Consider the following 21,533-nt stretch of genomic DNA (forward strand, 5'->3'; position numbering starts at 1 on the left):
CTGGAGAAGAGGGTCGCCGCCGCGTACAAATCTGTTTCTGTAACTGCTGCAATGGGGTGGGTGGGGGAGGAGAGGGCCGCCGCGGCTGGATAAGTCACAGTGCAGCGTCCGAGCGCTAGGCGCTGCACATTACATGTGTGACGCCTAGCTCGGAGGTGCTACACTGATGGGTGCGGGTCCAGGGGCTGCCATGGTGGATAGAGGTGCAACGCCCCAGAGCTAGGCGCTGCACCGTAGGATTTGGTGCCTGCGTGTTGGGCGCCACACGAAAAGGTCAACCGCATGAAATAGTTTCACGGGCAGTTCATTCTATGATTTGATTTCGTCCTGAGGTCAAAATTGTCAAATTTGCCGTTATACGACATGGCATGCGCACAGTGAATCGTCATGTTTATTCAGAATATATGCTTCATTTGGACCGTATGGTGTGTTTTAATTTGAATTTAGAAGTTTGAAAAGAAGGTTGAAATGTCCATTTGAGGATGAATCACAGTTGCCAGATGCCCAACATTCGTTGGGGGTGCTGCGATGGCACCCCATAGGTCGTTGTTGTTTGTAGAACCTCATACAGCATCAGCTTCTGCTTTTGCGACTTTGGCGCACTTGATTAAAACTACAGTTGACAAAATTAAATAGTAAAAGCATACAAATTAAGACTTATGGTAGACCGTACCTGCACATGGGCGATAGAACAAAATGCACCAAGACAATAGAATAAAACTCACAGGGTTTGCTTTGGTTGCACCACTGGACACTATTCACGTCTAGATTTATCGTTTCATTTCTATTTAGATAGAGAATTTGTATTTTTTTTAGAGATTGTAGATATGTGAGCATTCACAATTTTTCAGATTTTTTTAAACTTCCGAATTTTAATTTTATGCAGTGAGATCATTGTATCACATGATACTTTCCCCAGAGGGCAGGACGATAGACCACATACATTCTCCTCTGCACAATTTTCACCCCACAACAAGCATATGTATGAGAAGTAGTCTCGTATAAGAATCATATGTAAGTCGTTAGTTATGTTGTCTTTGGCGGTCAGAAAATCATCACTGGATTCAGCAAGTTGACATCAAAGTTTTTTCCCTTGCCCTTAGTTACAAAATTACGATTTACGAATGTGCGGTGTTGGTATCAAACACGTTAATAACACTTGCTAAAAGTTCCAGCAGCAATATGCGGGCATGAAACTACTTTATAATCATTATTGATAACAGCCAATGTCATAGGAGTACAAGATTAAGCTCAACACATTATTTTATTTCACTTGCTCGATCTGTAACAGGGGCAACAGATGGAGGTCGAACACATGCAGAAAACAACAGCGAACACATGCAAGGAGCAGCAACAGTAGACACCGAGTCGGCTAGCTAGCCTGGTGTGATGATGATGCTGGCAGATAACTTAGTGAAGGCTGGAAACGCACAGACACAAAAGCTCAACGATTAATCTTACTGTTTATACTTACGAATTAAGGTTTAATAGCCAATGAGTACTTAGAATTATATAATATAATCTTTCAAGTTAGGGGTGGAGGATGTACGTGTTGCAGTCGACTTTGGTGTTGATGGGGAAAGAGACGGAGACACCGCACTTGCCGGGGATGTTGGCGGCGTTACCCATGCTGATGCCCGACCCGGCCAGCTTCTTGAGGCAGCGGCACGCCGCCTGCCGGTCGGCCGAGGTGGACGCCTTGGCGTTCAGGGTCCTCACCCCGCTGCAGCACCCCGCCGAGGGCGCCGACGCTTGCCCCGTCGCGTAGGACATGCACGGCGCGACGGCGGACGTCACGTCGCCGCAGGTCACCGCCCCGGACGCCATCTCCGCCACCGCCAGTGCGGCGAGCACGGCGAACACGGCGAGCAGTGCCACGCGAGCCATCGATCGAGGATCTAGTGCTTCGGCTTGCTTGCTGGAAACCGTGGAGCTGGGATGGAGTTGAGAGCTTGATTAGCTTGTGTGGTGGTGGTGGTGGAGATGGAATAGAACTCCGTGGAGCGGGGTATAAATAGCCGGCGGGCGAGAGATGGCTAGGAAGAAGATAGGTGTTCTTGCAGCACTGCACTCCAGGGTGGCGGACGGTGGTGCGTGCATGCACCGTACGTCCTACTACGTAGCTAATGAGGCGTGCATGCATGCGCATGAGGTGAGGGTTGTTGGGCGCTGCCGACCGTACGATGTATCAACCGGTCGCGTCCACTGCACGCATGTGACGCTTTTTTATTCACATCTACTACTCCTCCAATACATAGTTAAGTCCATACTGTGTAGTGTGCAGATTCACAAAAGCTTCTGCGTGCAAATAATTCCAATGTGATTTTGCTCGTGTGAACGTATGAAACCCGTATCGAGCCAGTACTGTGTAGTGTGCAGATTCATCACTAAAAAAAAGTGCAGTGTGCAGATCTGGACGAAGGACCAGTATAGCTGGTGGGCCGTCGTTGTCAACACAAAAAAGGGACGGACATGAACATGATACGGAGTAAATTATGTGTACGATCGATCTATCCATCTACCATGCCATGCATCGTTAAAAGCGAAGTTAGGATCTATGACTAGTGAAGTACTTATTAATTTCCACCGGCATCTGTACTGATCAGGCGGTGCAGAGTGATCAATGCCAGAAACATGCGTCTCTCTCTCTCTCTCTCTCTCTCTCTCTCTATCTCTCTCTCTCTCTCTCGGTTCTCTCTTAACTCCAATCCAGTGGAGTATACATCAATCATATACTCCTACTGTAGTGACTTCATACGGAGTACATCACGAAGATTTGTACGCAGTATTTGTAATACGTACTCCTAATGAGTACGTATTATGTTCCCTGCACATCATAAACAAGTAACTTTTTCTATATGTCTTGAGTCAAACTTTATAAACCTCAATGGAGTATTTGTAAATCATATGTTTAGATTAGTCTCTAAAGGCATATTCATGACATTATAATACGAGTGAATTTCAGTTTTTGCTCCTTACTTTCACATTTTTTATAGCAATCAGCCCACAACAACTCCTCATCCAGATTGCCCCATTTAACAAAAAAATTGCCCATTTTGTACTCCAAATATTTTTAGAGTAATCTACCAGGTTGGTCCCATCTGTCGGTTATGTGTGGCGTGCCACGCCGTGTTTATTCTACTAGCGATTTTCCCGCACCAGAACCCAGTTTGCCTCCTTTAGCCGGACCAACCCCGTGTTTAGTGACCATGTTGTAAGCCTTGTTTCTTTTTCTAGAATACGCATAGTTAAGAATATGTATCATATATTCATAGAAGAAAGGGCAAGACATCCGTCCACAGAACTACAACGGGGCACTTAGCCCAGATTACATGGATTACTCGCTAAAGACCCGCCTAAACAACCTCTGACAAAAAATAAGGACATGTCTCCATGAAACAACCTCACTGCAGCCCAAGTCCGCCCCTCCTCATAGATCATGCCGAGCACCACCGTGATGGAAGGAGAAGCATTGTCAAAAGATGATTGCATTGCGGCGCTTCTAGATTTCTCTGCACACGAGAAGAGTGAGAGTATGCAGGTCCTTCCTCATCGGAGGTGTTGTCTACAATGAAGCTGTTCACGACAGGAGACGATCTATTCCTTGTGGTGCCCAAGCCTTGATACCCCACGCTGACACCGGATGCCAGACGACACTTGCGAAACCGCAGGCAACAAACAGATGATCAATGGTTTCCGGCAGTTGAGCGCATAGCGGGCAAACATCCTGATGTGGCAATCCCCGCCTCGCCACCTGATCAGAGGTCCAACACCTATTCTTAAAAGCAAGCTACGCAAACAACTTGCAATGCAACGGAGCCCGGCATTCCCAAACCATCCTTGCTGCAAGGTCATGTTCACGAACGTCAAAATGACTCGCATAAGCTGACTTGGTCGAATATTTTCCAGAAGCCTCCCAAGCCTAGCGCACTACATCATCCACATCGTGTCTAAGTTCCACGCCTGACACCAGGTGCCACAGCTGCAAGTAATCCCCAATCTCCTCAGCACTGAGATCCAACCAAATACCTCTCGGCCAAAGTCCAGCTAGGGCCTCATCCACTGTCCTGGAGCTCCTTACTCTGGGACATATGCGCACATAAAGTATTGGGGCGATCTCCTGAACTCTCTTCCCAGAAGCATGTCCCTCTTCCATTCCCTACATCAACAAAAACTGCCGCTCGATAAACTGCCAAGTATTTTGCCGAAATACTGATGTCAAACTCCGCCCACGGCCTCTCCCTGTCAACCCTCCGTAGCCACAACGATATAACCCTTAATGTTGTATTCATCCAACACAAGTCATGTAACCCTAGGCCACTAGTCCACTTAGGTGTGCAGACGATGTTCCAGGCAACCATGCACTACCCACCATTCGCCGCCGAGCTCCCTGCCCAGAGGAAGCCTCTAAAGATTTTATTTATGGCGGCAAGCACCTCCGCCTTATTGATGGGGACTTTGGAGTCAACATGTATTATATCTGAATTCATGCTATCCTCATATAAATGCATAGTTAAAACATTATTAGTAAACCAAAAACCTTGCAAAATTATTCAAATGAGTTCTTAAATTGGTGTTGTGAAATAAATGTGACCTAACAATCGGCCTAGTATTTATCGTAGGCCCTCCATGCCATAATAAACCCCTTTGATTAATTTCAATTATATAGACTAATTCTGATATTTGAATAAAGTGATAATTGTTCAAATTTAAATATTGATAGAATTATAAATTATATCGTAGGTGATAAGTTCTTTGATGAGATTTCATGAAAATAAATATTTGAGGCTTTATATGGTAGTGATTAGTTCTAGTAAAATTTCGTCAATTTTGAGGTCATTTCACCTACTCACGTTTCAAATCAAAACTTGGGGCATCACTTAGTTTGACTGTAAATGACAGTCAACTCATCGGATTTTTTTTGAAACTTTCATAGTAATTAGAAATAACATATATGAAACCTATGGATTTTTATTGGAGTTTTAAGCCTTGAAAATAATGTATTTAACTATTTAAAAGAGTTGAGGAATAATAAGAAAAGGAATAGATTAATACTTATCCAAAACCCAAACCGGGCCTAATCAGGCCAACTCGGCTTTTCTCCTCTTGAACGTTACCTAGGAAAATAAACAAGGCGACAACGACAAGAGTTTGAGACGCGACTGAGATCTCACGGGTTCCCTCACCTCTAGCCATGCGCCAGAAGGCAGGGTGGGGTGGGGGGACCTTGGGTCCTCCTTGGAATGTTCAGAAGTTTACGGTAGTATAGACTTTATGGTCGTTGTCGGCGATATTCACCCAGAGGGTGCAATAATGTTGAGAATAAAAGCGCTCTGGTTCTTCCTTTGATGCGCCGGCGCCTTACTAAACATCACCATAGAATTAATGATAGATATTGTGTCTCCGCGGGTTTGGTCTTATAGGTTTTGGGTTTATGTTCTTGCAGATGCATCCATGAGGATTTGATGAGCTTGTATTATTGTATCTTCTGCTTTTGTTGGTATGTTCTTTTGTGCCTTCTTGGAGTGCTTCTCAGGCTTTTTCATGAAGATTTTGTGTTCGACGACCTCTAATCTCGTGGATCATCCTTGGCCCAAGTACATTAAATGCTCAACAATTTCCACCTCTTTGGATGGGAAACTGAAGGGGGCTTTTGAAAATCTTGAAAGTTGGTCGATTTTGTGTAGGTATATGGGGAGTGGTGCCGCTGCTCTTGTCTGGTTGTTGTACCGTTGTAGAAGCTTTTGATAGTATTTCCCATGTTGCAGATTGTTGTTACTTTGGAGGGGATGAACACCACACATCTTCATTTGGTCTCGTATAAGAATCATATGTAAGTTAGTTATGTTGTCTTTGCTGGTCAGAAAATCATCACTGGATTCGGCAAATTGACATCGTCAAGTTTTTTTCCTTGCATTTAGGAAAAATTTACAACTGTGCCATGTTGGTATCAAAGACATTAATAAAACTTGCTAATTTCCAGCAGCAACATGCGGGCAAGAAACTACTCCCTCCGCAAGGAAATATAAGAGCAAATAGTGATCTAAACACTCTCATATTTCTTTACAGATGGAGTAGTTTATAATCATTATAGATAACAGCGAATGTCATAAAACTTAAGCTCAACACATTATTTTATTGATGATTCGATCAGTAATCTGCTCGATCTGTATTAACGGCAACAGATGGAGGTCGAACACATGGAGAAAACAACAACGAACACACGCAGAGAGCAGCAACAGTAGACACCGAGTGGGCTAGCTAGCCTGGTGTGATGATGATGCTGGTAGATAACTTAGTGAAGGCTGCAAACACACAGACACAAAAGCTCAACGATTAGTCGTACTATTTATAGTACTTACGAACTAAGATAAAATGGCTAATGAGTACTTAAAATATAATATTTCAAGTTAGGATTTGAGGATGTACTTGTTGCAGTTGGTTTTGGTGTTGATGGGGAAAGAGACGGAGACGCCGCATTTGCCGGGGATGTTGGCGGCGTTACCCATGCTGATGCCCGACCCCGCCAGGTTCTTGAGGCAGTTGCACGCCGCCTTCCGGTCGGCCGGGGTGGACGCCTTGGCGTTCAGGGTCCTCACCCCGCTGCAGCACGCCCCCGAGGGTGCCGACGCTTGCCCCCTCGCGTAGGACATGCACGGCGCGACGGCGGACGTCACGTCGCCGCAGGTCACCGCCCCGGACGCCATCTCCGCCACCGCCAGTGCCGCGAGCACGGCGAACACGGCGACCAGTGCCACGCGAGCCATCGAGGATCTAGTGCTTCGGTTTGCTTGCTGGAAACCGTGGAGCTGGGAAGGAGCTGAGAGCTTGATTAGCTTGTGTGGTGGTGGTGGAGATGGAACTCCGTGGAGCGGGGTATAAATAGCCGGCGGGCGAGAGATGGCTAGGGAGAAGAAGATAGGTGTTGCGGTATTGCATTGCAGGGTGGCGGACGGACGGTGGTGCGTGCATGCACGTGTCCATGCGCGTACGCCGTGCGTAGCCAGTGGGGCATGCATTGATGCATGCATGCGCATGCCGGTGGTTGGGCGCTGGGGACCGTACGATGGATCATGGATCGATCGGTGCACTGCACGCATGTGACGCTTCTTTGTTCACATCTACATTTTTACTTTCGAAAAGTGCTCACATCTACTACATTAGTATGAGCAGAAGCTTCTGCAAATAATTCCGACGTGAATTTCTTCGCGTGTGAACGTATGGAACCTGTGTGCGAGCTACCACAGTCCACAGTGTAGTGTGCAGATCTGGAAGAATGGCCAGTGGTGAGTAGGTAGGCCGTCGTTGTCAAACACAAAAGAGGGACGGACATGGACACGATATGGAGTAAATTTTGAGTACGACCGATCTATGCATCTACCATGCCATGCATCGTTGAAAGCAAAGTTAGGATCTATGACTAGTCAAGTATTAATTTCCACCGGCATATGTACTGATCAGGCGGTGCGGTGATCAATGCCAGCAACATGTGCGGTGCTTTCTTAACTCCAACCAAGTGGAGTGTATATCAAGCATATACTCCTGCGTAGTTAATTTCTGTTTTCTTTTAATTATATTATCAATCATAAATTGTGCCTGGAAATATTGTAACTTTGTATAGTGTTGTTATCTTCTCACTTAAATAAGTGGTTAAAATTTCAGAGTGTTACACACTAGTTTTGATATATGTTGCTTACAAACCGAAGTGATCGACTCACGTGGTCGGGCACTGATGTATAGTTGTTGTGATGCCTTGAAGGAAATATGCCCTAAAGGCAATAATAAAGTTGTTATTTATATTTCCTTATATCATGATAAATGTTTATTATTCATGCTAGAATTGTATTAACCGGTAACTTAGTACATGTGTGAATACATAGACAAATGGAGTGTCCCTAGTATGCCTCTACTTGACTAGCTCGTTAATCAAAGATGGTTAAGTTTTCTAGCCATGGACATGTGTTGTCATTTGATGAACGGGATCATATCATTAGAGAATGATGTGATGGATAAGACCCATCCGTTAGCTTAGCATAATGATCGTTCAGTTTTATTGCTACTGCTTTCTTCATAACTTATACATGTTCCTCTGACTATGAGATTATGCAACTCCCGAATACCGGAGGAACACCTTGTGTGCTATCAAACATCACAACATAACTGGGTGATTATAAAGATGCTCTACAGGTGTCTCCGATGGTGTTTGTTGAGTTGGCATAGATCAAGATTAGGATTTGTCACTCCGTATATTGGAGCGGTATCTCTGGGCCCTCTCGGTAATGCACATCACTATAAGCCTTGCAAGCAATGTGACTAATGAGTTAGTTACGGGATGTTGCATTAGGGAACGAGTAAAGAGACTTTCCGGTAACGAGATTGAACTAGGTATTGAGATACTGACTGTCAATCTCGGGCAAGTAACATACCGATGACAAAGGGAACAACATATGTTGTTATGCGGTTTGACAGATAAAGATCTTCATAAAATATGTGGGAAGCCAATATGAGCATCCATGTTCCGCTATTGGTTATTGACCGGAGATGTGTCTCGGTCATGTCTACATAGTTCTCGAACCCGTAGGGTCCGCACGCTTAACGTTCTGTGACGATTTGTATTAGGAGTTATGTGATTTGATGAACGAAGTTTGTTCAGAGTCCCGGATGGGATCGGGGACATGACGAGGAGTCTCGAAATGGTCGAGACATAAAGATCGATATATTGGAAGGCTATATTCGGACATCGGAAAGGTTCTGAGTGATTCGGGTATTTTTCGGAGTACCGAAGAGTTACGGGAATTCGTATTGGGCCTTAATGGGACATACGGGAAAGGAGAGAAAGGCCTCAAGGGTGGCCATGTCCCTTCCCCATGGACTGGTCCGAATTGGACTAGGCTTCCTTCCTTCTCCTTTTCCCTTTCCTTTTTCCTATTTCATGTGGGAGGTGGAATCCTACTAGGAGTAGGGAGTCCTAGTAGGACTCCACACTTTGGGCGCGCACTATGAGGGCCGGCCACCTCTTCCCTCCATCCTTTATATACGTGGCCAGGGGACACCCCATAGACACACAAGTTGATCATTGATCCCTTAGCCGTGTGTGGTGCCCTCCTCCACCATAATCCACCTCGGTCATATTGTAGCGGTGCTTAAGAGAAGTCTTGTTCCAATAGCATCATCATCGCCGTCATCACGCCGTCGTGCTGATGAAGCTCTCCCTCGACACTCTGCTGGATCGTGAGTTCGTGGGACGTCACTGAGCCGAACGTGTGCAGATCACGGAGGTGTCGTACCTTCGGTGCTAGGATCGGTCGATCGTGAAGACGTATGACTACATCAACCGCGTTGTCATAACGCTTCCGCTTACGGTCTACGAGGGTACGTGGACAACACTCTCCCCTCTCGTTGCTATGCATCACCATGATCTTGCGTGTGCGTAGGATTTTTTTTGAAATTATTGCGTTCCCCAACAGTGGCATCCGAGCCAGGTTTATGCGTAGATGTTATATGCACGAGTAGAACACAAAGGAGTTGTGGGCGTGGGTATAGACATATTACTTGCCGTCACTAGTTGATTCTTGATTCGGCGGTATTGTTGGATGAAGCGGCCCAGACCGACATTACGCGTACGCTTACGCGAGACTGGTTCTACCGATGTGCTTCGCACACAGGTGGCTGGTGGGTGTCAATTTCTCCAATTTTAGTTGAATCAGATTCAATGAACAGGGTTCTTTCTGAAGATCAAAAAGCAATCACTATATCGCGTTGTGGTTTTTGATGCATAGGTAAGAACGGTTCTTGCTCAGCCCGTAGCAGCCACGTAAAACTTGCAACAACAAAGTAGAGGACGTCTAACTTGTTTTTGCAGGGCATGTTGTGATGCGATATGGTCAAGACGTTATGAGATATAAATTGTTGTATGAAATGATCATGTTCTGTTAAAGTTATCGGCAACTGGCAGGAGCCTTATGGTTGTCTCTTTATTGCATAAGATGCAAGTGCCATGTAATTGCTTTACTTTATTGCTATGCGATAACGATAGTTGCAAAAGCAATAGCTGGTGAGACGACCATGTGACGACACGTTGTTAAAAGATCAAGATGATGGAGATCATGGTGTCATGCCGGTAACAATGGAGATCATGACAGTACTTTGGAGATGGAGATCAAAAGCACAAGATGATGATGGCCATACCATGTCACATATTTTTGATTGCATGTGATGTTTATCTTTTATACATCTTATTTTGATTAGTTCGGCGGTAGTTTTGTAAGATGACCCCTTACTAAAATTTCAAGGTATAAGTGTTCTCCCTAAGTATGCGCCATTGCGACAGTTCTTCGTGCCAAGACACCACATGATGATCGGGTGTGATAAGCTCTACGTTCACATACAACGGGTGCAAGCCAGTTTTGCACACGCAGAATGTTGGAAATATGCCCTAGAGGCAATAATAAAAGGATTATTATTATATTTCCTTGTTCATGATAATTGTCTTTTATTCATGCTATAGTTGTGTTATCCGGAAATCGTAATACAGGTGTGAATACATAGACACCAACATGTCCCTAGTAAGCCTCTAGTTGACTAGCTCGTTGATCAATAGATAGTCATGGTTTCCTGACTATGGACATTGGATGTCATTGATAACGAGATCACATCATTAGGAGAATGATGTGATGGACAAGACCCAATCCTAAACATAGCACAAGATCGCATAGTTCGTTTGCTAGAGTTTTTCCAATGTCAAGTATCTTTTCCTTAGACCATGAGATCGTGTAATTCCCGGATACCGTAGGAGTGCTTTGGGTGTACCAAACGTCACAACGTAACTGGGTGACTATAAAGGTATACTACGGGTATCTCCGAAAGTGTCTATTGGGTTGACACGGATCAAGACTGGGATTTGTCACTCCGTATGATGGAGAGGTATCTCTGGGCCCACTCGGTAATGCATCATCATAATGAGCTCAAAGTGACCAAGTTTCTGGTAACGGGATCATGCATTACAGTACGAGTAAAGTGACTTGCCGGTAACAAGATTGAACGAGGTATTGGGATACCCACGATCGAATCTCGGGCAAGTAACGTACCGATTCACAAAGGGAATTGTATACGGGGTTGCTTGAATCCTCGACATCGTGGTTCATCCGATGAGATCATCGAGGAGCATGTGGGAGCCAACATGGGTATCCAGATCCCGCTGTTGGTTATTGACCGGAGATCCGTCTCGGTCATGTCTACATGTCTCCCGAACCCGTAGGGTCTACACACTTAAGGTTCGGTGACGCTACGGTTGTAGAGATATGAATATGCAGTAACTCGAAAGTTGTTCGGAGTCCTGGATGAGATCCCGGACGTCACGAGGAGTTCCTGAATGGTCCGGAGGTGAAGAATTATATGTAGGAAGTGCAGTTTCGGCCATCGGGAGAGTTTCGGGGGTCACCGGTATTGTACCGGGACCACCGGAAGGGTCCCAGGGGTCCACCGGGTGGGGCCACCCATCCCGGAGGGCCCCATGGGCTGAAGTGGGGAGGGGAACCAGCCCATAGTGGGCTGGTGCGCCCCCTTTGGCCCACCCCATGCGCCTAGGGTTGGGAACCCTAGGGTGGGGGGGCGCCCCACCTGGCTTGGGGGGCACTCCACCCCTTGGCCGCCCCCTCCCTAGGAGATCCCATCTCCTAGGGCCGGCGCCCCCCTAGGGGAGCCTATATAAAGCGGGGGGAGGGAGGGGCAGACGCACCCTTGACTCTTGACGCCTCCCTCTCCCCTGCTACACCTCTCCCTCTCGCAGTAGAACGGCGAAGCCCTGCTGCGGTGACTCCTGCATCCACCACCACGCCGTCGTGCTGCTGGATCTTCATCAACCTCTCCTTCCCCCTTGCTAGATCAAGAAGGAGGAGACGTCACGCTGACCGTACGTGTGTTGAACGTGAAGGTGCCGTCCGTTCGGCGCTAGGATCTCCGGTGATTTGGATCACGTCGAGTACGACTTCCTCATCCCCGTTCTTTGAACGCTTCCGCGCGTGATCTACAAAGGTATATAGATGCAATCCGATCACTCGTTGCTAGATGAACTCATAGATGGATCTTGGTGAAATCGTAGAATTTTTTTTTGTTTTCTGCAACGTTCCCCAACAGTGGTATCAGAGCTAGGTCTATGCGTAGTTCTTTTTGCATGAGTAGAACACAATTTGTTGTGGGCGTAGATGTTGTCAACTTTCTTGCCGCTACTAGTCTTATTTTGCTTCAGCGGTATTGTGGGATGAAGCGGCCCGGGCCAACCTTACACGTACGCTTACGTGAGACCGGTTCCACCGACTGACATGCACCAGTTGCATAAGGTGGCTGGCGGGTGTCTGTCTCTCCCACTTTAGTTGGAGCGGATTCGATGAAAAGGGTCCTTATGAAGGGTAAATAGAAGTTGACAAATCACGTTGTGGCTTTCACGTAGGTAAGAAAACGTTCTTGCTAGAACCCTATTGCAGCCACGTAAAACTTACAACAACAATTAGAGGACGTCTAACTTGTTTTTGCAGCAAGTGTTTTGTGATGTGATATGGCCAAAGTTGTGATGAATGATGAATGATGAATGATATATGTGTGTTCTATGAGATGTTCATGCTATTGTAATAGGAATCATGACTTGCATGTCGATGAGTATGACAACCGGCAGGAGCCATAGGAGTTGTCTTTATTTTTGTATGACCTGTGTGTCATTGAGAAATGCCATGTAAATTACTTTACTTTATTGCTAAATGTGTTAGCCATGGTAGTAGAAGTAATAGTTGGCGAGCAACTTCATGGAGACACGATGATGGAGATCATGATGATGGAGATCACGGTGTCATGCCGGTGACAAGATGATCATGGAGCCCCAAGATGGAGATCAAAGGAGCTATGTGATATTGGCCATATCATGTCACTATTATTATTTGATTGCATGTGTTGTTTATCATGTTTTGCATCTTTTTTACTTAGAACGACGGTAGTAAATAAGATGATCCCTCATAATAATTTCAAGAAAGTGTTCCCCCTAACTGTGCACCGTTGCGACAGTTCGTTGTTTCGAAGCACCACGTGATGATCGGGTGTGATAGATTCCAACATTCACATACAACGGGTGTAAGACAGATTTACACATGCAAACACTTAGGTTGACTTGACGAGCCTAGCATGTACAGAAATGGCCTCGGAACACAGAAGACCGAAAGGTCGAGCATGAGTCGTATAAAAGATACGATCAACATGAAGATGTTCACCGATGTTGACTAGTCCGTCTCACGTGATGATCGGACACGACCTAGTTAACTCATATCATGTTATACTTAGATGACTGGAGGAATGTCTATCTAAGTGGGAGTTCATTGAATAATTTGATTAGATGAACTTAATTATCATGACCTTAGTCTAAAATCTTTACAACATGTATTGTAGATCAAATGGCCAACGTTGTCCTCAACTTCAACGCGTTCCTAGAGAAAACCAAGCTGAAAGACGATGGCAGCAACTATACGGACTGGGTCCGGAACCTGAGGATCATCCTCATAGCTGCCAAGAAAGATTATGTCCTACAAGCACCGCTAGGTGAAGCACTTGCTCTCCCTACAGAACAAGACGTTATGAACGCTGGGCAGACATGCACCGATGATTACTCCCTCGTTCAGTGCGGCATGCTTTACAGCTTAGAGCCGGGGCTCCAAAAGCGTTTTGAGAGACATGGAGCATATGAGATGTTCGAAGAGCTGAAAATGGTTTTTCAAGCTCATGCCCGGGTCGAGAGATATGAAGTCTCCGACAAGTTCTTCAGCTGTAAGATGGAGGAAAACAGTTCTGTCAGTGAGCACATACTCACTATGTCTGGGTTACATAACCGCTTGACTCAGCTAGGAGTTAATCTCCCGGATGACGCGGTCATTGATAGAATCCTTCAGTCGCTTCCACCGAGCTACAAGAGCTTTGTGATGAACTTCAATATGCAGGGGATGGAAAAGACCATTCCTGAAGTATTTGCAATGCTGAAATCAGCAGAGGTTGAAGTCAAAAAGGAACATCAAGTGTTGATGGTGAATAAAACCACTAAGTTCAAGAAGGGCGAGGGTAAGAAGAACTTCAAGAAGGATGGCAAGGGAGTTGCCGCGCCCGGTAAGCAAGCTGCCGGGAAGAAGCCAAAGAATGGACCCAAGCCCGAGACTGAGTGTTTTTATTGCAAGGGAAGTGGTCACTGGAAGCGGAACTGCCCCAAACACTTAGCGGACAAGAAGGCCGGCATCACGAAAGGTATATGTGATATACATGTAATTGATGTGTACCTTACCAGTACTTGTAGTAGCTCCTGGTATTTGATACTGGTGCGGTTGCTCACATTTGTAACTCAAAGCAGGAGCTGCGGAATAAGCGGAGACGGGCGAAGGACGAGGTGACGACGCGCGTCGGGAATGGTTCCAAGGTCGATGTGATCGCCGTCGGCATGCTACCTCTACATTTACCTACGGGATTAGTTTTAAACCTCAATAATTGTTATTTAGTGCCAGCTTTGAGCATGAACATTGTATCAGGATCTCATTTAATTCGAGATGGCTACTCATTTAAATCCGAGAATAATGGTTGTTGTATTTATATAAGAGATATGTTTTATGGTCATGCTCCGATGGTGAATGGTTTATTCTTAATGAATCTCGAGCGTAATGCTACACATATTCATAGTGTGAATACCAAAAGATGTAAGGTTGATAATGATAGTCCCACATACTTGTGGCACTGCCGCCTTGGTCACATAGGTGTCAAACGCATGAAGAAGCTCCATGCAGATGGACTTTTAGAGTCTCTTGATTACGAATCATTTGACACGTGCGAACCATGCCTCATGGGTAAAATGACCAAGACTCCATTCTCAGGAACAATGGAGCGAGCAACCAACTTATTGGAAATCATACATACTGATGTGTGTGGTCCAATGAGTGTTGAGGCTCGCGGTGGCTATCGTTATGTTCTCACCCTCACTGATGACTTGAGTAGATATGGGTATGTATATTTAATGAAACACAAGTCTAAGACCTTTAAAAAGTTCAAGGAATTTCAGAGTGAGGTTGAGAATCAACGTGACAGGAAAATCAAGTTCTTGCAATCAGATCGTGGAGGAGAATACTTGAGTCACGAGTTTGGCACACACTTAAGAAAATGTGGAATAGTTTCACAACTGACGCCGCCTGGAACACCTCAGCATAATGGTGTGTCCGAACGTCGTAATCGCACTCTATTAGATATGGTGCGATCTATGATGTCTCTTACCGATTTACCGCTATCATTTTGGGGCTATGCTTTAGAGACTGCCGCATTCACTTTAAATAGGGCTCCGTCGAAATCCGTTGAGACGACACCGTATGAATTATGGTTTGGGAAGAAACCTAAGCTGTCGTTTCTAAAAGTTTGGGGATGCGATGCTTATGTCAAGAAACTTCAACCTGAAAAGCTCGAACCCAAGTCGGAAAAATGCGTCTTCATAGGATACCCTAAAGAAACTATTGGGTATACCTTCTACCTCAGATCCGAAGGCAAGATCTTTGTTGCCAAGAATGGATCCTTTCTAGAGAAGGAGTTTCTCTCGAAAGAAGTAAGTGGGAGGAAAGTAGAACTTGATGAAGTATTACCTCTTGAACCGGAAAATGGCGCAACTCAAGAAAATGTTCCCGAGGTGCCTGCACCGACTAGAGAGGAAGTTAATGACGATGATCATGAAACTTCAGATCAAGTTGCTACTGAACTTCGTAGGTCCACAAGGACACGTTTCGCACCAGAGTGGTACGGAAACCCTGTCTTGGAAATCATGTTGTTAGACAACGGTGAACCTTCAAACTATGAAGAAGCGATGGCGGGCCCGGATTCCGACAAATGGCTGGAAGCCATGAAATCCGAGATAGGATCCATGTATGAAAACGAACTATGGACTTTGACTGACTTGCCCGTTGAGCGGCGAGCCATAGAAAATAAATGGATCTTTAAGAAGAAGACAGACGCGGATGGAAATGTGACCATCTATAAAGCTCGGCTTGTCGCTAAGGGTTATCGACAAGTTCAAGGGGTTGACTACGATGAGACTTTCTCACCCGTAGCGAAGCTGAAGTCCGTCCGAATCATGTTAGCAATTGCCGCATTCTATGATTATGAGATATGGCAAATGGACGTCAAAACAACATTCCTTAATGGTTTCCTTAAGGAAGAATTGTATATGATGCAGCCGGAAGGTTTTGTCGATCCTAAGAATGCTGACAAGGTGTGCAAGCTCCAACGCTCGATTTATGGGCTGGTGCAAGCATCTCGGAGTTGGAACATTCGCTATGATGAGATGATCAAAGCATTTGGGTTTATGCAGACTTATGGAGAAGCCTGCGTTTACAAGAAAGTGAGTGGGAGCTCTGTAGCATTTCTCATATTATATGTAGATGACATACTTTTGATGAGAAATGATATAGAACTTTTGGACAACATTAAGGCCTACTTGAATAAGAGTTTTTCAATGAAGGACCTTGGAGAAGCTGCTTATATATTAGGCATCAAGATCTATAGAGATAGATCAAGATGCCTCATAGGTCTTTCACAAAGCACATACCTTGATAAGATATTGAAGAAGTTCAATATGGATCAGTCTAAGAAGGGGTTCTTGCCTGTGTTGCAAGGTGTGAAATTGAGCTCAGCTCAATGTCCGACCACGGCAGAAGATATAGAAGAGATGAGTGTCATCCCCTATGCCTCAGCCATAGGGTCTATTATGTATGCCATGCTGTGTACCAGACCTGATGTAAACCTTGCCGTAAGTTTGGTAGGTAGGTACCAAAGTAATCCCGGCAAGGAACACTGGACAACGGTCAAGAATATCCTGAAGTACCTGAAAAGTTCTAAGGACATGTTTCTCGTTTATGGAGGTGACGAAGAGCTCGTCGTAAAGGGTTACGTCGATGCTAGCTTTGACACAAATCTAGATGACTCTAAGTCACAAACCGGATACGTGTATATGTTGAATGGTGGAGCAGTAAGCTGGTGCAGCTGCAAGCAAAGCGTCATGGCGGGATCTACATGTGAAGCGGAGTACATGGCGGCCTCGGAGGCAGCGCATGAAGCAATTTGGGTGAAGGAGTTCATCACCGACCTAGGAGTCATACCCAATGCGTCGGGGCCGATCAAACTCTTCTGTGACAACACTGGAGCTATTGCACTTGCCAAGGAGCCCAGGTTTCACAAGAAGACCAGGCACATCAAGCGTCGCTTCAACTCCATTCGTGAAAATGTTCAAGATGGAGACATAGATATTTGTAAAGTACATACGGACCTGAATGTCGCAGATCCGTTGACTAAACCTCTCCCTAGGGCAAAACATGATCAACACCAGAACTCTATGGGTGTTCGATTCATCACAATGTAACTAGATTATTGACTCTAGTGCAAGTGGGAGACTGTTGGAAATATGCCCTAGAGGCAATAATAAAAGGATTATTATTATATTTCCTTGTTCATGATAATTGTCTTTTATTCATGCTATAATTGTGTTATCCGGAAATCGTAATACAAGTGTGAATACATAGACACCAACATGTCCCTAGTAAGCCTCTAGTTTACTAGCTCGTTGATCAATAGATAGTCATGGTTTCCTGACTATGGACATTGGATGTCATTGATAACGAGATCACATCATTAGGAGAATGATGTGATGGACAAGACCCAATCCTAAACATAGCACAAGATCGTATAGTTCGTTTGCTAGAGTTTTTCCAATGTCAAGTATCTTTTCCTTAGACCATGAGATCGTGTAACTCCCGGATACCGTAGGAGTGCTTTGGGTGTACCAAACGTCACAACATAACTGGGTGACTATAAAGGTATACTATGGGTATCTCCGAAAGTGTCTGTTGGGTTGACACGGATCAAGACTGGGATTTGTCACTCCGTATGACGGAGAGGTATCTCTGGGCCCACTCGGTAATGCATCATCATAATGAGCTCAAAGTGACCAAGTTTCTGGTCACGGGATCATGCATTACGGTACGAGTAAAGTGACTTGCCGGTAACGAGATTGAACGAGGTATTGGGATACCGACGATCGAATCTCGGGCAAGTAACGTATCGATTGACAAAGGGAATTGTATACGGGGTTGCTTGAATCCTCGACATCGTGGTTCATCCAATGAGATCATCGAGGAGCATGTGGGAGCCAACATGGGTATCCAGATCCCGCTGTTGGTTATTGACCGGAGATCCGTCTCGGTCATGTCTACATGTCTCCCAAACCCGTAGGGTCTACACACTTAAGGTTCGGTGATGCTAGGGTTGTAGAGATATGAATATGTAGTAACCCGAAAGTTGTTCGGAGTCCCGGATGAGATCCCAGACGTCACGAGGAGTTCCGGAATGGTCCGGAGGTGAAGAATTATATATAGGAAGTGCAGTTTCGGCCATCGGGAGAGTTTCGGGGGTCACCGGTATTGTACCGGGACCACCGGAAGGGTCCCGGGGGTCCACCGGGTAGGGCCACCCATCCCGGAGGGCCCCATGGGCTGAAGTGGGGAGGGGAACCAACCCATATTGGGCTGGTGCGCCCCCTTTGGCCCACCCCATGCGCCTAGGGTTGGGAACCCTAGGGTGGGGGGGCGCCCCACCTGGCTTGGGGGGCACTCCACCCCTTGGCCGCCGCCCCCCCTAGGAGATCCCATCTCCTAGGGCCGGCCCCTCCCCTAGGGTAGCCTATATAAGGGGGGGGAGGAAGGGGCAGCCGCACCCTTGACTCTTGGCGCCTCCCTCTCCCCTGCTACACCTCTCCCTCTCGCAGTAGAACGGCGAAGCCCTGCTGCGATGACTCCTGCATCCACCACCACGCCGTTGTGCTGCTGGATCTTCATCAACCTCTCCTTCCCCCTTGCTGGATCAAGAAGGAGGAGACGTCACGCTGACCATACGTGTGTTGAACGCGGAGGTGCCGTCCGTTCGGCGCTAGGATCTCCGGTGATTTGGATCACGTCGAGTACGACTTCCTCATCCCCGTTCTTTGAACGCTTCCGCGCGTGATCTACAAAGGTATGTAGATGCAATCCGATCACTCATTGCTAGATGAACTCATAGATGGATCTTGGTGAAACCGTAGGAAAATTTTTGTTTTCTACAACATTCCCCAATAGTGGTATCAGAGCTAGATCTATGCGTAGTTCTTTTTGCATGAGTAGAACACAATTTGTTGTGGGCGTAGATGTTGTCAACTTTCTTGCCGCTACTAGTCTTATTTTGCTTCAGCGGTATTGTGGGATGAAGCGGCCCGGACCAACCTTACACATACGCTTACGTGAGACCGGTTCCACCGACTAACATGCACCAGTTGCATAAGGTGGCTGGCGGGTGTCTGTCTCTCCCACTTTAGTTGGAGCGGATTCGATGAAAAGGGTCCTTATGAAGGGTAAATAGAAGTTGACAAATCACGTTGTGGCTTTCACGCAGGTAAGAAAACGTTCTTGCTAGAACCCTATTGCAGCCACGTAAAACTTGCAACAACAATTAGAGGACGTCTAACTTGTTTTTGCAGCAAGTGTTTTGTGATGTGATATGGCCAAAGTTGTGATGAATGATGAATGATATATATGTGTTGTATGAGATGTTCATGCTATTGTAATAGGAATCACGACTTGCATGTCGATGAGTATGACAACCGGCAGGAGCCATAGGAGTTGTCTTTATTTTTGTATGACATGCGTGTCATTCAGAAACGCCATGTAAATCACTTTACTTTATTGCTAAACGTGTTAGCCATGGTAGTAGAAGTAATAGTTGGCGAGCAACTTCATGGAGACACGATGATGGAGATCATGATGATGGAGATCATGGTGTCATGCCGGTGACAAGATGATCATGGAGCCCCAAGATGGAGATCAAAGGAGCTATGTGATATTGGCCATATCATGTCACTATTATTATTTGATTGCATGTGATGTTTATCATGTTTTTGCATCTTTTTTACTTAGAACGACGGTAGTAAATAAGATGATCCCTCATAATAATTTCAAGAAAGTGTTCCCCCTAACTGTGCACCGTTGCGACAGTTCGTTGTTTCGAAGCACCACGTGATGATCGGGTGTGATAGATTCCAATGTTCACATACAACGGGTGTAAGATAGATTTACACATGCAAACACTTAGGTTGACTTGACGAGCCTAGCATGTACAGACATGGCCTCGGAACACAGAAGACCGAAAGGTCGAGCATGAGTCGTATAAAAGATACGATCAACATGAAGATGTTCACCGATGTTGACTAGTCCATCTCACGTGATGATCGGACACGGCCTAGTTAACTCGGATCATGTTATACTTAGATGACTGGAGGGATGTCTATCTAAGTGGGAGTTCATTGAATAATTTGATTAGATGAACTTAATTATCATGAACTTAGTCTAAAATCTTTACAACGTGTATTGTAGATCAAATGGCCAACGTTGTCCTCAACTTCAACGCGTTCCTAGAGAAAACCAAGCTGAAAGACGATGGCAGCAACTATACGGACTGGGTCCGGAACCTGAGGATCATCCTCATAGCTGCCAAGAAAGATTATGTCCTACAAGCACCGCTAGGTGAAGCACTTGCTCTCCCTACAGAACAAGACGTTATGAACGCTTGGCAGACATGCACCAATGATTACTCCCTCGTTCAGTGCGGCATGCTTTACAGCTTAGAGCCGGGGCTCCAAAAGCGTTTTGAGAGACACGGAGCATATGAGATGTTCGACGAGCTGAAAATGGTTTTTCAAGATCATGCCCGGGTCGAGAGATATGAAGTCTCCGACAAGTTCTTCAGCTGTAAGATGGAGGAAAACAGTTCTGTCAGTGAGCACATACTCACTATGTCTGGGTTACATAACCGCTTGACTCGGCTGGGAGTTAATCTCCCGGATGACGCGGTCATTGACAGAATCCTTCAGTCGCTTCCACCGAGCTACAAGAGCTTTGTGATGAACTTCAATATGCAGGGGATGGAAAAGACCATTCCTGAAGTATTTGCAATGCTGAAATCAGCAGAGGTAGAAGTCAAAAAGGAACATCAAGTGTTGATGGTGAATAAAACCACTAAGTTAAAGAAGGGCGAGGGTAAGAAGAACTTCAAGAAGGACGGCAAGGGAGTTGCCGCGCCCGGTAAGCAAGCTGCCGGGAAGAAGCCAAAGAATGGACCCAAGCCCGAGACTGAGTGTTTTTATTGCAAGGGAAGTGGTCACTGGAAGCGGAACTGCCCCAAACACTTAGCGGACAAGAAGGCCGGCATCACGAAAGGTATATGTGATATACATGTAAGTGATGTGTACCTTACCAGTACTCGTAGTAGCTCCTGGTATTTGATACCGGTGCGGTTGCTCACATTTGTAACTCAAAGCAGGAGCTGCGGAATAAGCGGAGACTGGCGAAGGACGAGGTGACGATGCGCGTCGGGAATGGTTCCAAGGTCGATGTGATCGCCGTCGGCACGCTACCTCTACATTTACCTACGGGATTAGTTTTAAACCTCAATAATTG

At 45.8% G+C, this 21,533-nt stretch overlaps 2 protein-coding genes across 2 annotated transcripts; both read right to left on the bottom strand.

The window, feature by feature from the left end:
- Window positions 1-1,183: 1,183 nt before the first annotated feature.
- LOC123190532 (non-specific lipid-transfer protein 3) lies at window positions 1,184-1,997 on the bottom strand. The gene is made up of 2 exons (XM_044603192.1): window positions 1,550-1,997; window positions 1,184-1,420 (listed from the first exon to the last, which is right to left on the bottom strand). The coding sequence occupies exons 1-2, from the start codon at window positions 1,885-1,887 to the stop codon at window positions 1,411-1,413; spliced, it is 348 nt and encodes a 115-aa protein (XP_044459127.1). The 5' UTR covers window positions 1,888-1,997; the 3' UTR covers window positions 1,184-1,410.
- A 4,110-nt stretch (window positions 1,998-6,107) lies between these two features.
- Window positions 6,108-6,875, bottom strand: LOC123190531 (non-specific lipid-transfer protein 3). The gene is made up of 2 exons (XM_044603191.1): window positions 6,430-6,875; window positions 6,108-6,305 (listed from the first exon to the last, which is right to left on the bottom strand). Exons 1-2 carry the CDS (start codon window positions 6,765-6,767, stop codon window positions 6,296-6,298), a joined length of 348 nt encoding a protein of 115 aa, XP_044459126.1. The 5' UTR covers window positions 6,768-6,875; the 3' UTR covers window positions 6,108-6,295.
- Window positions 6,876-21,533: the final 14,658 nt, after the last annotated feature.

The sequence above is a fragment of the Triticum aestivum genome, chromosome 2A, assembly GCF_018294505.1.
Source record: "Triticum aestivum cultivar Chinese Spring chromosome 2A, IWGSC CS RefSeq v2.1, whole genome shotgun sequence".
In the NCBI taxonomy this organism is placed as follows: Eukaryota; Viridiplantae; Streptophyta; class Magnoliopsida; order Poales; family Poaceae; genus Triticum; species Triticum aestivum.

What these genes read in the sequence shown, in the direction of transcription:
- LOC123190531 (XM_044603191.1), bottom strand. Translation starts at nt 6,767, where the DNA reads ATGGCTCGCGTGGCACTGGTCGCCGTGTTCGCCGTGCTCGCGGCACTG.
- LOC123190532 (XM_044603192.1), bottom strand. Translation starts at nt 1,887, where the DNA reads ATGGCTCGCGTGGCACTGCTCGCCGTGTTCGCCGTGCTCGCCGCACTG.